Here is a 16,110-nt window from a genome sequence, read left to right as displayed (position 1 = left end):
CTTTGTGGTATTGTGTAGACCACGGCTTGAGAAAATGGACTTGTGATGTTTTATTTTAAACTCATGTTCTGTTCCTGTGTTGTTTATTTTTTTTCATTGCTTCATAAATATATGCAGTACTGTGAAGTAGAAAACGTGCCCAGGGAGAGCTCATAGTTCTTGTCCTACATAATTCATAGTCTACAGACTCCAGTAGCTACAATGCAGTACAATCTATTGGAGGTACTTCACAGGTTAACAGCATGTTCTCTGTAGCAGATACATTTTTCTGCTGAGCATCAGAGAGATGACACTTGGCAAGTGCAGAGTGTGAGACAGCCAGAAACAAGACCTGCTGATAAATTAACCAGAGTCGTTCTAGGCACACGGTATTTCTAAGGATTGTAAAATGTATTCACGAGAAGCCTCTGATTTTATTCCTTGTCATCCTGGACCGGTGGCCAAAAGAACAGTTGTTCTGCACAGGAGTGTGTGCAATACAGTGGCTCCCTTGCCTGTAAGGGATGGGAAGAACAATCTTTTTTTGTCACTGCAATTCTGATAATTCCCTTGGTATGTTGAAAGAGGTGACTTTTCTCGTGTTTGCTTTTTTTTATTTCTGACACATGTACAACTTGCCTTCACTCTTACTGCATATTCCAGTCACCTACGAAAGATGTTTAATAACCACAATCATAAGGAATGACAGACAACTGAGAGTAATGTTCAATAAGTGAAGCATGTTTTTGTTAACGCCTACTTTAAAGGCAGCAGTGCAAAGCTGAGTGTGTTGACCATTCTCTCTTAAAGACTCAAAGTAAGGATCCAAAATTGGGTTCCTCCTGCGGATCTAGCTGTAGTATTGCTGGTGCGTGGAAGTGCAGGATATCACTGCTGTGAAATGGCCAGACTCCAGGTCTTAGCAGACAGGGGAAGCCATGTATTGAGTAGTCCGAGAGTTAAGAGCTAACATTAATAGGTGGCACTTTCATCCTCTAGATGTCAGAGCTTTCCAAAGGAAAAGATCCATACTAAGGAACGTAGCTACATCTCCTCACTCTGGGATTAGGTGTGTTTGTTAATGGCTGGTTCTGACACAGATTGTAAACTTAACAAATCATTTTTTTTCCAGCTTTTTAAATCTCTTTTTACAAGCTCCTTTTAAGGTGGAAGTGTAAAGCCCCACTTAGCTATCACTTCAGCAGTCGTCTTTGGTTTTTCCTCCGGTTTTATCTGTCAGATCAGAGCTGCTGCCGTAAATCATTCGAAGCTATGTGTCACTTCTGGCTTGTAAGTTTGCTAATGACACCTTGCGTTCCTGCTGATGAATCAGAAGAAGAATGAAGTAGTATATAACTCACTTCATTTCCCACAGAAGCAATTCTTTTGTAGAATTGTATAATGTTTTTTAAGGTTTTGGCACTTTTCAAAGCTGCTTGCAGAATTCCTAAAAGCCTGTGCTGCAGGATTCCCTGGCTTTTTTACAGCAGAAAAAAAGGCAGGTTGGTAATTCATACGTCTCTCTCTCCAACTTTTTCGCACAATGAATTGGAGCATACATCTAGAGGAGAGTGGAACAAGTTTCTTCCTTTCGAAACGACCTCAGCTTGCTTCCAGTCTTCTGTTACTTTGTGGGGGATGTGTCGTGCTTTAAACTTTTAATATTTCGCCGGTGGCAAAATGTCAGATTACAACCAATTAGGCTAACTGTTTGGAAATTACTTTCTGTTATGTTGCATAAGTCATTAGTGAGGTTTTTGAGTGCTTTGGGTGGCTGTGAGGCAGAAAAATATTCAAGAACAGATCTAGGCATCAAACGATCAAGTTATTGATGCAGCTCAGATTCCACTTCCAGTATAAAAATAATTTTTATTTATGAAGCAAGTCTCCATTCACTCCCCTCAGGCTACTCAGGGTCTTGACTAATAGTGTCCTTGAATAGTCTTATAAAAACACCGTAATATTTCCAAAAAAAGTCATAAATAAAACTGTAGTCATAAAGCTGCGTGTAGAGATTTAACAGAGGCAGACTCTCTGAGCTGAGTGGAAGGAAGAGGTTCCTAAAATAAGGGAAGCAGCTGTCTGGATTGGTTGACGTTAAGTGGAGAGCGCATAGAGATGCCCAGATGGCGTTAATTCTGCGTCCCAAGGCCTATCGAGGAGAAGCAGCGTTGCCTGCTGAGCTGATATGTTGGCAAGGAAATCCAAAAGATGGGATGAACTGGAGCAAAAGTATGATGGGAAGAACATAGTGGGGAGGAAGGAAGGGAGCAGGCACCGAGAGGCTAGAAATGGAGTTCCCAGGCTGCCAACGCCAGGAACGGCGTCCTCTCCAAGAGACGTGGCAGAGCCCTCCGAGCTGGGGAAGAGCAAAAGCAAAGGCTTTGTGGGAAGACTGGTGATGGGGGGCTGCGAGGGCTCCTGAGCCACGGAGATGGAGGGCGAGAGGAGAGTTTGCTGGAGGCTAACCAGTTACGGGAGATTCAGCCTTCGCTCCTGCAATCAGTTTGGTTGCAGTGATTTTCTAGCTAGTTGGTTTTATGTAGCCTCCATCCTTTTCCATCCCCTGCTTTCCCCTTCCATGTTTTTTTTTTTTCTGTTAGACTTTATTTTGGTTTTATGGGGTCTTTGGTGCAGCATGTCCTGGTGTTGTGCTTTGGCAGCTCCTTGTGTCATTGCTTTGCAAAGGGAACTTCAGCAGCTTTCAGCAGTTTCTTGGGCCGTGGCTTGGAAAGCTGTGGCCTTGCGTGATACACCCGTGATAGAAGCAGCACACGCCAATACTTTTAACCCCTAGTTTAGTTCAATTTAATAGCAGCCATGTTCTGTGGCTTGAATTAGTGGCAATGAACTGATAATGAAACTCATCCCTGCCAAGGAGAGATCCTCACTTCCGAGAGAATAATCCCAATTCAGTGCGTCAAAGTGTCTTTTTCGTCGTGGTCCTGTGCTGCCCCTCTTGGGGCATTGCAGTGCCTTCAGGCATTTGGGGCTCTAAATCTGTTTTTCTTCTTCCCAGAGGTCACACCGTGAAGGCTGTGTGCGAGTCGTTTCACTTGGCCAAGGACGCTGGCTTTAAAGTGGTGGCACACATGATGCCCGATTTGCCAAACATGGGGCTCGAAAGGGACATCGACCAATTCGTTGTGAGTATGGCTCAAAATAACCGGGAGTTTCGGGTTTGTTCTGGTTTATCTAATGCTGCCTCTCTTAGCTCCGCTATTAGATACAATACAGGCTTGGATATTTTCTTAAGGACAAATAATTTAAAATTCCTTTTTGAAGGTGCAGGGTAAGAAAGATTTGTTGAACTACTTCATCCAGAAAATTATATCCTTGCCTCATGAAAGACTGAGTCACTCGGGTCTCTGTGGAATATAGCTCTTCCGATATTAACTAGGGCTCTTACTTTTTTTCCAAGACTGTTTTCTTTCCTTGGATTTAGAACTGTATACGTTTCGAAGGTAAAAGCATGCCATCTCAAAGGTAATTAATTGCAAAGTAGAGTATGAGGTGCGTTATATAGCGTCTGTGTTCCTGGCTCAGTGCTATTCAATATCTTTATCAATGGTGTGGAAGAAAATATAAAATTATTTCTAGAGAAACTGAAATGAGGAATAAAGTGCATATAGCAAACAGTGTGAGGGATTAACTGTTAAAGCCAAAATTCGTTGTCTTTTTAAAATAGATGATGCAGAAATTAGTGTCCTGATACAGGAATCGCAGGTGTATTTCTGTGCAAGGTCAGACAAGGTGATCATAATGGGCCTTTCTGGCATGAAAAAGCTATTGATGTGCAGGAATATTTCAGTTAGAAATACAATGTGGTTTATATCGGTGTGTCGCAGACATCTGGGTAAAGGTAATCCAAAATGCAGATATACAATACAGGAAGGAAATTGGAACTTGTGGGAGGTGCTTTTTATAAGGGGTTTTATGCAAAATTCTGTGAGCACTTTATAATGTCATGGTGCTTAGTAAATATAATATTCGTATGACAAAGTGAGAGGCTGGGGCAAAGGGATTAAGTGACGTGCTCGAAGCTAGAGATGAAGTCAGTGACAGAGCTGAAAGTTAGCTCAAAATTCCTGACCCAGACTCTGTTGCTCTTCAATTATTTTCTTATAATGCTGAAGAAGATAAAGGATGACAGTGGACATCAAATTAGCCGTGTTCTCGTATAATTACTTGTGCTGCAGGGTAAGGCAAAACCTGAGTCCCTTACTAAATACGAAGTGGAGTTGTAGCTGTAGTCCTGGGTTCTTTATGGGTCTGTCATTACTGAAGTAGTATTAGGCTGGAAAGGATTTATGGTGGAAAGATAGCGATAGTGACTTAGTAGGAGATTTAAAGAGCTAACCTTGGATAAGACCCAGGAAAGAGGACACGCTAACGTAAAGTATTTGCAAGATGTAAAAATGAAGAGGGAGAAACTATGCGAGGGCAGAATTACAGGCTGCTATAGAAGATATTCTTTTATTTAGTGATTTTTATTCTCTGCTGCTTATTCGTGATGAATGGCCAAGGCTTTTCACTCACAGACTCCGGAGTTGCTCCTGTTTCATTGCAGGAGATTTTGGGAGGGCTCTAGAAGATGTCTTCTAGCAGTCTGTTTAAAAGCTGTAACTTCAAGTGATGCTGAACTGCCTCCAGCTTCTGTATGCAAGAGACTTTTCTTACTTGTTAGGGGGAAGCTAATGCCGTGCTGTATTTTGTCCATTTAGTGATGACAGGTTTTGCAGAAATGGAAGATTCTTCAAAAGGGGAGACAAAAATGCGGTGAAATGCTGGAATTTTGCAAGCCTGGGAGCTAGACAAAATCTGGGAAAATAGACTTTAGCGTAGAAACAAAGACAAAAATGGAGTAGGAAAAGTCAGCCTGTCTAGAATATTTCTGCGAGAGAAGTGTCCCAGCTTTAGGAGCTGGGAAAACCAGTGCTGACAGTGTGGCAGCTCTGGGACATTGCAGGAGGGAATTTGCTCTTTGTGATGGGAAGGATAGGAAAATTGACAGTAGATGAGAATGAGGCCTGGAGAGAATTAATGTGCCTTTCGGTGGAGAAAAAGGAGGGGTTAAGATCAGATGAGCATTTTGGGCTGGAATTGGCCAAAGGGCTGCATGGAGGGCTAGGAAGGAGAAATGATTAAGCAGTGGGAAAAGAAAAACAGATGATAGTTTAAGAGGGGAATTCAAGAGTAAAGAGAGGTTGATGGCTGAAGACTAGCTCAAGTGATGGCCATGTTGATGAGTTAAGAAACTTCAAGCTGGATTCACAGATCAAATTAAGATTTGATGCCAGTAAACACACAGATAAGGAGTTGGAGGATGAGTAATCGATGTGGAGCCTTCAAGAAGTTAATGCGAATGCTGCAGAGTGAGGAAGAGAAATGGGACTCGGAAGGGCACGGTGGTGGGGAAGAGGTGATGGATCACACCATGGAGGAGAGAAGAATGGTACCTGTGTTGTTTTAAAGAGAAGGAAGTGTGGGAAAGGAGAGAAGAAGGAATCAAAAAGGCCTGTGTTAGAGAGGGGAGCAGAGTCCCTCCTGGGCTCTGAGACAAGGCAGCATGTGAAGACAGACCTGGGCGCAAGAGGCAGCTGCCGAGTCGACGCCAGGGTAAGTGATGGCTGTGCTTTTCAGAAAACGGCGCCGCAGGCAATGCGAGCGGCGAGGTTGTGGATCACTGTGACGTGTTTGGAGATGGAATGGTAAACAAGGCACTGCTGTCCTCTTCCTTTTCCCTTCTCTCCTGCCTCTCTTGTCCTATCTTAAATGCTTTATAATTTATTTTTGAAAACTCTTCTTTGTCTTAGATGGGAGAGAATGGAGCTGGTTAAAAATGACCCTTATTTTTTTTCAGCCCCCTGTGCTGGTGAACGTAATAGAAGTACGCAGAAAACAGTAATTCCTTTTTTCCTGAGGCTTCAGCTAGATACTACATTCTCTGTTTCCTGCCTTAAATTTCTATATCATTGTTCGGAGATGTTAAAAACAACTTATTTATATGTCGTAAAAACAACAAAAAAGAACAGCAAAAAAACCCAACTTATTTATATGTCGTGCCATATAAATGGTATTCCATCCTGGTAAATATTAAACGCTTATATTGCATAAAAATAACGAGAGTGCAAAGAGAGGAACCAAGTGGTGAGCATCTGTTGTGTTCCTGCAACAGTACGGAGCCGTTCATTAGCGGAAGCAGTGCTGTTTTATGCACTTCGTGATTCTGTATTCTTCTAGTTCACAAAAATGGAAAATCTCTCTGTAAGATACCGCTAACTTTTTGGAACAGACACCTGTGTCTTATAAAGGATCCTGGTAGATTTTTGCTTTTGGGGTAATTCTAAATGAGTTTCGAGAAAATACATTTATTGGTTGTGACACTGAACTTCTTTCTAGCCACATACTTTTCAGACTGGGAGAAGATATGACAAAAAGGAACTAAGATGACTTTAGAAGAGGTCTAAGCATCTTGCCTTCATTACCGATTGATAAATTAAATATAAAGACTTCTAGGAAGGTAATAACTTGATGATTGTGCCTATTGAGTACTAAAAATACTATGTGCTTCCTCAAATTGAGCAGGTAATTATGTTTGCAAGAATAACAACACTTCTGTCCCTTATGACCTATTGATTTTTTTAGCGTTTCCTACTACTTCCATCCAGCAGTTAGGACACCCATCAGTCACTCTTTTGCAAGCTTACCTAGATTTTCAAAGTTGAATGTACATATAGCAACAGTTTTCATGGAGAGTTTAATGTTTAATTATTAATCATTGTATTATTTAAGTTAAAATTTATTGAGAGGAGTCAATATGTTAGGTATGTATTTCTTTCTGTGTCTATACTCTCTTCTACAGTATGTGGCAGGTTACTGGCTCTTTGTCCATCTTCCTGGTGGAGATTGCCACAGTTTTTTGATCAGAATAGATATGCAAGTTCTGTGTCCCAGCTATGTTGCACTTCCCCGCTCTTCCCTCCCCCTGCTATGTCCCTCTTTCCCATTACTATTGATTCTTTTTATAGTCTCCGAGGATTTCCTTTCTACTTCAGGCCTTTTAATCCTGTTCCAAATATGGGAAAACGCTGTAGGAGGGACCATGCTCTGCTTCCTCCCACCACCCAAGTCGTTGTGCCAGGAATATCAGGTAGTACACATACATAAGCGCACACGTAGACATGCATGTGCACACGCTGCTGCTTGTTGTCGGCAAATGCAAGCACAACAGATAAGACCGATTCGCAGTGCCTCACCTAGCAGGTGGTCCGAGAAAATAATTAGAATAATAGCTAGAATAAATCAAGGACTCAGCGGGGATAATGGAATTGTTACCAGAGCAGACACCTCATTCTGTGGAACGCGATAAACACTCAGCTCTGCTGCTGGAGCACGAGAGGGATGAGGTGACTCTAGGGGTAAATGGTTGGGAGGATTCATGAATCACACTTGCCAACAGGGCTACCAAGCAGAACTTCAGGATTTAAGCAAAAGCATTAGGAGGCTAAAGAATTCCCAGGGTGCTATTGCTAATTCCTTGTTCTGTTTCTGCAGAGCCACTAAGTAGCAATAGCACAATCAACAAACTATATCTGTTCTAGTATAAATGTTACTAAGCAAGTAACATTTATTAATGGAGAAGGTATTGCTGTGTTTGCCTATTTTATTTCTTCTGCAGTCTTTTCTCTAAGCATGATTTACTGCTGCTGTTCCTCTTGGTCCTCCAGGAGGGATGACTGTAAACCCATCTCGAGCAGCTTCAAAGACCCTTCCCAAAAGGGTGTAGATGGAATAAGTCTGGGAGACAGCAAATGAAAAGGGAGCAGGGAGGAGGTTAGGAGGCTAGAGGTTTCTAGTGTGGGAGGCATCTGAGGGAGATGTCGTAGTGTGCCACCAGCAGATTCTTCCAGCTCAGAAGGCATGCAGGGAGTTGGATGCTGCCCAGAAGCATGAAATAGTCCCCCTGTTGCTGAGAAGCTGATTCTCCACTCAAGCTTCAACCTTCTGGCGTTTCTGGTGGCCAGCTTGGTCATTAGTATGAGCAGATCCATGAGGAGGTCCATGGAGAGGTCCCATGACTTTACTCTGTCCATCTGAGGTCACATAGAAATAGAGGTGAGGGTAAAAGCACATGATCCAAGCTTAAGCAGAGAGGGCTACTGCCCTCTTTAGTGTGTTGGCCATGAGAGAGAGAGAAATAACATCCGAGTAATGCAATGCATAATTCACCTGTCCTTTCTCACTGACATGTATTTGATGTTGTTGCAAAACTTTAAATGCTGTTGCTTCACCTCTAGCTGTAAATACAGAGTTAGTTTTCCTGAGGGATTTCATTTTTATTAAGGAGCTGAAATTCATAATGAAACTAATATATTACAGCTCTATCAAGAGCTGTTAATAGCTGTAATAAATGATGGTTAAACTGCTGATCTACATTGATTTTTACTCTTTTGGGAAGGCAATTATCTATGTTTTTTAAATACATCTCTGAAATGTTTAGTGGGTTAAATGATTTGCCTTTCAATTCCTGCTAGACGTCTCCTTGGAACGCCATCGTTGGCAGGTAGCTAGTGTTCGCTCTGAAAATTCCTTGCCTGTTTTTCATGGGCACATTCCCCGAAACAGATTAGCTGGTGTTTAATGATCAGCCCTTCAGAAACAGTTTCTAGAGCTTTTCATGGAGACTTAGTAAATGGTAGCGCTAAAGAGCTCTTCGTTTTGGAAATAATTATAGTTTCATGAACTATGGCCAATGCCGTGGTAATTTTTATGTTAATGAGAATCCCGGTAGTAAGGAACAGGCTATTTCTAGAAACTGTTTTCACAGATAATTGCGCTCATATTTCTGTGGATAAAATATGTAGATAAAGGCCTGGTGTGTGCCCACGTCTGCAGATGGTCGGATTGTGTGCACAAAGCTGCTCTCCCTCGCCAGTGCTTGTGGGGAAGGAACTTTTACTTGCTTGCTGGGTGTTTGCTGCAGCTCTGGATATGTGTCCTATAAAGCAGATCCGGCTGTTCTGTCTTTGGATATGTGCAGCCTGAGAAAGGAATTGTGTATTGAAACTACCGATGTGCAGGAAGAGGACAGCTGAATCAGTTGAAGAATACAGGTATACTTGGTCCCTTAGCTTTTGTGTGAGCTGGGGATCCATCTGTAGCATGGGTGGGATGTCACGGTTTAAACCAGAAAAGGCAAAGGATGAGGGCTCCAGTGGCAACGTGATCCTCGCTACGTTGCGTTTCGCAGTATGGAAGCGATACATATCGCTATACCTTTAGTGTGGGCATGATGAATTGCAAGGCTCTACAGAAAAACTGCACTTGTTACGGGTCTGGGATTGTCTCCTTTGTCTCTTTTGAATTAGTATTTTGTCTGCATGCAAAACTTCCTCCAGCACGCCAACCGTGAAAGGTACGATAATAACAAACATGGTCTTTAAATAGCCTCCCATTCAAAAAAAGGCTTCTGCTAAATATAAAGGTACAGTTGAGACCCTTTTTCTGCCAGAGCTAAAATATCATTTTTGTGTTTAACAGCCTCCAGACAACTGTGGATTGCATGGAATTGCACAGTTGCTCTCTCTGTTCCCGCGGTGGTTTGCAAGCCAGCATTCAGAGGAGGGTTTTCTGGGGGTGTTTCACTCGGGCCCCTTGCTGCTGAAGTCAATAATAGACATATGTCTGGGAACATAAAGCCAAGTATGTAAAGGAGCAAGGGGATAAAGGATGTGCCTTGGATAGAGAGTGCAAATTTGCTAAGTATTCAGGAAAACAGAGCAGCAGTAAGTTGTGCTGCTGAATTGTGGTGAAATATGTATTTTAACCACAACTCAGCAGCACAACTTAATGCTTGCCATCAGGTTGGGTAAACCACAAAGTCCAAACTAAAACCTCAAGGACTTAAATAGCGCTCACTCTCTCTCTTCCTTTTTTAAGAGTACTGGAAAGGCATAATGTTTTTGCTGTGAACATAACTCAGAGAAGCTTTTGCAGGGCAGAGTGGGGTGGGAGAGAGCAAATGACTGTGTTATGCTCCTTATGGAGAGCAGAGGTCGGGTGAAGGAGGATAAGGTTATCAAAAGCATTACAGAGTTGTTGATTTCAATGTTTTTTAAGGCAAAGACATTATTTAAAGTGATTTGTATTGCAAAACCTGTGTACTGACTTATGACAGTAAAAAATGCTGTATTTCCTGTCCTTGGCCCTTGGGGATAGCTGACCCCCTCAGAAACACAAAGACCAGAGCTCTGTGTTTGGTAAAAGTGAAGGTGAAACTTCACAGTGAATTGATTGAGGTATTCTCATGGGTTTCTCCCAAAGCTGCGTAATAAATGTAGACTCACTTGGAGCACCTGCAGGACTAAGCAGATGGGACTGCTTGGTGCACTGAGCACAATCTGGAGAGGGTTGTCGGCTGCTCTGATAGATGCTGCGTTCAGGGGTCGAAACCACGCTCCAAGGTCATGCTGCTGATGCCCACGGCCTCTTCCAAATGTTAAATGGCTCTTCTCGTTATTGAGTTGTATTACAGCAGTGCCTGGGACTGTCACGGACTAGGATCTCCTTGGGTAAGTTCTGTGCAGACTTGGCGAAGAGAGCATCTACCCAACAGGGTGTTAGACAGGAGGCCACATACAGGTCCTAACAGTCCCGGAGTAAAAAGCAACCGTCAGAGGTGTGGGATGGGAGTAAATTAAGCATGTTCCCTCTTCCTCTGGCAGCAGCAGTTTCCTTATTATAGCAGGTGTAGAATTGGACGTGGCATTTATGAAACTGAGAGGTGCACAGCCTTGGTAAATAACTTGTTGAAGACTGCTTTGCGTCCGTGGGCTAACTTTTCTGCTCCTGCGAATTAGTTTGTTTTCCTTTACGCTGAGAGCAGTTTGTTCCCATGCCTGATGTGATATTATGAGCGACTATTACGAGGAGTCACTTGTGTTGTAAGGCACTTCTGGAAAAGTTCCCTTTGGCATCTGGATTTAATGTTTTGGGGACTGTCGGGGAAGGGAGGAGGCAATAACAGCTTTCTGAACCTTGAAGAGGGAATTACAAGATCCTTCATGATGTTCACTCAGGATATTAGCAGGCAAATCTACTTTTCCTATTTGGCATTCAAAATCAACATGTGATGCATTATAGAACATCCTAAAGTAAACACAGATTATTAAGTAGCAACCGAAAATATATGTTCTTGCTAATTTGAGTTACTCAGTATGATGGATTGAGGCCCTCGGGGATGTGCTACTGATAAGCTTCTCTTGTATTTTGAGCCAGTTCTTTTAGGAATTTAAAGACTAGCAAACTAAAGCAGAAAACAAACTTTTCTGTTCCAGCTACTGTTCGCTACTGTGCTACAATCTTGGATGTGCTGTTTTTCCACACATCAATATATACTAGTGTTGAAGAAATTTGTGGGCAGCTGGTCTGAGAACAGATGTTAATCATAGTCATAGAATGAACAAACCTCTTGTGGCAGAAAAGTTGGGTTTTGTGGTGCAGTTTTCTTGGTTTAGTAGCTTCCATAATCATATACTACATGGTGGAATTTGACAGCTTGACAGATGGATTTTATTAGGTAGCTGTCAATAGTCAGGAACGTTTTAACAGCCTGCTGCAAAGTGGTCTTTCCTCTCTTGGTTGCAGAATGCTGTGTAAGTGGTCTCAGGAGAGCTGGAAATTTGGGTCCTCTGCTTTAGATACCTTTCGCCTCATGATCAGATCTGCAGGAGATTTTGTCGTGAGCGCAGGCATTAAGCAAAAGTGACTTGATTTGTGTCAGCGCCAAGGCTGCCTTTGAATCATTTTTATAGAGATTCATGATGCCATATATATTGTAACCTGCGTTTCAAAGGAGCCTAATTAAAAATGTCGCCGTGTTGACTGTGTGTGCATCAGCCATCGCTGATACAGCGGCAGGATTTATTAGTTGCGGTGTGGAGCGTCTCCAGAGAACATTGGGATGGACAGTAAACATTGCTGTTCGAGGACAGGTAACACTTCTCCCTGGTGATCCAGAATTAAGTTCTTCCCTCTTCTCATCCCCCTTTTGCACACTTCTGCTTTGGGAGTAGATTGTGGTCAGTAGATTGCATATTAAAAATACTGGGCAAACCGTAGAGTTTCCTGGGGAAGCGGGTCTTGGCTCATCCTTTTGCTCTTCAATCCTTCACGCGAGCGGATCACCCATCAGAGAGTGCTGCACAGCCTTGCTGTGCACCCATGCCGCGGAGGCGAGTCTTCAGGGGTGATGGCTCTAGTGAGGAAATGTGAGCTTTTTGTCATCTTGGAAAATGCAGAAGATAATTAGCTTTATTTGGAGTTAATTTGCGCTCAAGACGTGGAGACTTAGTGACTTTCTAGTATAGAGCAGAAATCTCAAGAGAAAATGAGTGAAGCCAAAGCTCTGATCATCTGTGGTTGCTGAGGATCCCTTGGTGCCTGCTAGAACCCTAGCATTGCTGTGTTTTGGTTTAAAAAGAAAAAAGGGGAGAAGAAAAAATAAAAAAGCTTTGGCAGTTTACCTCTGAAATTGTATTTGCCATGAGTAATTCCAATGCATCACTTGTACATGAACCCAAAGCAACTTTGCAAATTCCCAAGATTGTATTAGGAAAATGTTTCAGTTGGTTTTATTTTAATTACATATATTTAAAAATAAGTGTCAGGTGAAACTTATAGCTAATCTTATATTCTAGTAAGTCTTGATAGGAGGTCTAAAATTACACAATTAAAAGATATTGATGTTAAGTGGCTTAAAAATGACGGTGCCTCAGCTTGCTGCTGGCACTGCGTTTCCCTCCTTCCCAGGTGACAACCGGTGCTTGACAACGTGTGTAATCGAAGGCTGTTCCAGCATGCTGTAAAAAGGCAGCATAAGGTCTATGGTAATCAGTCTGTAGGCCATTGTAAGTATTAGTGAATGCAGATCCTATCACTACATTTAATTAGACTACTATTTGCAAGGAAGAGGGGGAAATGCAAATTTAAAGTTGGAACGGAACCACATTATTGAGCCACAAGCTTCTATTAATGCCTATAATTAAATCACTAAGTGATTGTTCATTCCCTGGAGAGTTGGAAGTGTCATTCAGCATTGTAGCTTTCAAGTATTAACCGCATTTGTGGTTATAAATAATACAGCTGGAAGAGATAAGGGATGCTTTAATATGGAGAGTTAAGATATTGTTCGTCTTAATGTAGTTGGACATGAGTTTAATCATCTGTTTAATGCAGGTAACTGAATAAATGGACCTATTCAAGTACGTTTGTGGAATTGGACTGAGCAGCTACTCTTTTCTGCTGGACGGTCACTCAAAGCTGGATTTTGATGACCTTTATTTTTAATAAATCCTGACATTTTAGTAAATAGCTTAAAAATTGCTGCACTTATCCTATAACTGATATCTCCTAGAACTATTGAACATCTTGAGAGCAGGAGGATTAAAGATCGCAGCGGATTCTCTGTTCTGTTAGAAAAAACCACAGGTGGAATCCCACAAAATGTATTTCTCTGTTTTTGGAGCGAGGGGCAGAAATGTGGCTTTTGGGGCACTTTAAAACCGGTTTCTATTCCCCCCCCGCCCCGTACTGGAACTGACCAGCAAAACTGAATCAGAACTGAAATGTGGGATCTTTTTAATACTGGCTGGTTTGCGCTGTGCCAGAACTAAAAAGGAGGACCAAACCACTGCATAGTCTGATTATGATCCAAAATCGTTTGATCTTTCTGTTGCAACTGTGAACAGATACGTGGATGACTAACGGATTTTCTACTTAAAAAGGTTGTTGCAAAACAGCTATGAAGGTATTCATGGCTTCCTCTGTAGTTTGCATCTCTTCTTATGTTCTGTTATTTCTCTCTCATCTTTTTTTGCTTCATGTTACTGTTACGTTGACTTTTGTTTCTTAACCGATGTCTGCTTTGTTGGGCAATAATAATAATGTCATGTAGTTTTTAAGACTCAAAGCAATTATAGGACTTGGACAAAAGGATTCCATCATCCACTTCGATGCATCTGCATTGATGGAAAAATCGGTGGCTTCTTGGCATCTAAATGACTAATTTTACACCCACTAGACCCTGATTATTCATAGTGGCAGGGAGTTTATGAGGTGGTGGATGAATGGATCCTATAGATGCCATTAGCTTTAATAACAGGGAACTTCTACAACAAAGGCATATGCTAGTAAAATCAATTACTATTCTCATAAAACATGTTAGTGGCTAACTTGTATAACCTTGTAGACAGAATATGTACTGATGGGATCTTATTAGGATTCATTTTTTGTAATTCAAAGAGCAGCTGTTCCTGTGAGTAAAATAGGTTTGTTGGAACTCTGATGGAGCCAAAAGATTTTGAATTCCAGGACTTTCTGGTTACTCATTATATTATTTGCAACGAAAGAGTACTCAGCTTTTCTCTAATACTGCATAAATTGGGCAAGGATGGGAGAAACATTATTTAAGGGCATAAAGAGGTCCATGTTTATGAACTTCCAGATCACTTAAAAGTTTCAGCAGAGTTGGCCACTTTTTTTTTTATTAAACCACCGTGAAGATCTCATGGACCCTGCCCATCCTCTACATGCACAAATTAAGAATTTTACTCTAGCATCCATCTTTATTATACAAGAAGTGTTAAACTGTGCTTGGCTTAGTCTTTAGCTAGAGGGGCGAAAACTTCAAGTTCAAAGAAAATTGGTTTAGTAGCTTTGAAGTTGTGTGTTTCCATTTGGAATATTCATGCGTGCAAGAGCACTGTGCCGCATCCTCAAGTGATTTGAAAAAAACTGGAAATACGCAGAGGTCCTTTTTCCCTAGGTCTTCTTTAACTTCTTACTTCAGAGTGCATTAGCAGATGTTGATTTAAGTCCTGATCGAGTGCTTATTAGAATCGACGGAAAGCCTCCTGTTGACTCTGGAGATACTTTCAGTGGTGGTCTCTGGAACAAATGTTGTTTTAAGGATTGAGTTTTTTTCTGGCAGTGAGCTGTTCTGAACGTTTTTATCATTTGAAGACACCTTTTTTCTTTCTTTCTTTCTTTCTTTCTTTTTTTTTTTTTTAAATTAGACACCTTAAAAAGGCTGGCATTCCTGCTGAAGCTTTGAATGTGTTTGCATTTTGTATTCCTTTATTTTGGAAGAGACTTGCCCATTTTTCATTTGTAAACAGGTTTGATTAAGCTTTTAAATATGGGGATTTAAAGAAAAGCTTTAAAGTTTGTCACAGACCTGCCTTGGCGTAACGCCATGCTTTTCCACTGAAAAAAGGGGTTCAGGAAAAAAAGAAGATAGTCTTGTTGTATTTTTAAGGTTTTTTTCTTTTTTTTTAAATAATTAAACTTGAGCAACGTTCTGAGAAATAGTTTTAGACATAAATGCAAAAAGCTGTTACGTTTTTAATACCAGCGTAACTGAAATACGAAGTAGCGTTATCAGCTAGCTTAATATATGACATAAAATATGCAATGTGTGTGAAGTAGCAAAACTCATGGTGTGATTAGAAACCTTAACTTTCGACCTTGCCTCTGCCTGCTGGATGTTTTTAACTAGTGCTGTGTTGATGCGTTTGCCTTTAATCTGCAATGTAAATGAGTGAATGTTTAAATATTCTGACTGGTGAATCACACATGCTTTTGCATTCACTTCGGTATTGTTGTGAATATTAATACATAACCTTACTGGAGATAGGAGGCTTTTTTTCCTTGCTGGATTGGTGTATTTACCTTCCTGTATCTCACTGTAGAAGTGTCATTGTGTTCTTACCTTCAGGTCTTTCCCATCTTCAGTGCTCCTGGGCTACAGAGCTCCTCTCTGTAGAGGTTCTCCTGCTCCTTCCTTCATATTTGCTTTCTTTTACAGTAGAGCACTTCTAACCACCTACAAAGGATGGAAGTCGGTCCCTTTGGGTTGTTCCAGGACATCGCTATTCTGAATTAATCGCTGCCTCTGTTCTACCTAATGTGCTGTGTGGCTTTGGATAACACACCTGCTTCAGTTGGCTGGCTTGAAAATGAATCCAGTGATTTTTCTTCTTTGCCTTTTGAGGGTCAGAAACATGCTAGAGCCAGCACAGAAGAAGCGGTAAGGGTGGTCAGCCAAGCACAGAGCACGTCTGCCTTTGC

The 16,110-nt window shown here is 41.5% G+C and overlaps 1 protein-coding gene across 1 annotated transcript in view; it reads left to right on the top strand.

Annotated features, from left to right (window-relative positions):
- The window catches only part of ELP3 (elongator acetyltransferase complex subunit 3), an 88,917-nt gene that overhangs the window by 33,185 nt on the left and 39,622 nt on the right, over nucleotides 1-16,110 (top strand). Inside the window, exon 9 of the mRNA XM_026102008.2 lies at nucleotides 2,999-3,125. Coding sequence (XP_025957793.1) covers nucleotides 2,999-3,125 — 127 coding nt within the window. The remainder of the gene's footprint in view (nucleotides 1-2,998; nucleotides 3,126-16,110) is intronic.

This window comes from Dromaius novaehollandiae, chromosome 3 (genome assembly GCF_036370855.1).
Source record: "Dromaius novaehollandiae isolate bDroNov1 chromosome 3, bDroNov1.hap1, whole genome shotgun sequence".
Taxonomy (NCBI): domain Eukaryota; kingdom Metazoa; phylum Chordata; class Aves; order Casuariiformes; family Dromaiidae; genus Dromaius; species Dromaius novaehollandiae.
Note: the sequence above shows the minus strand (reverse complement) of the source record. Positions and strands in the feature narration are given on the sequence as shown.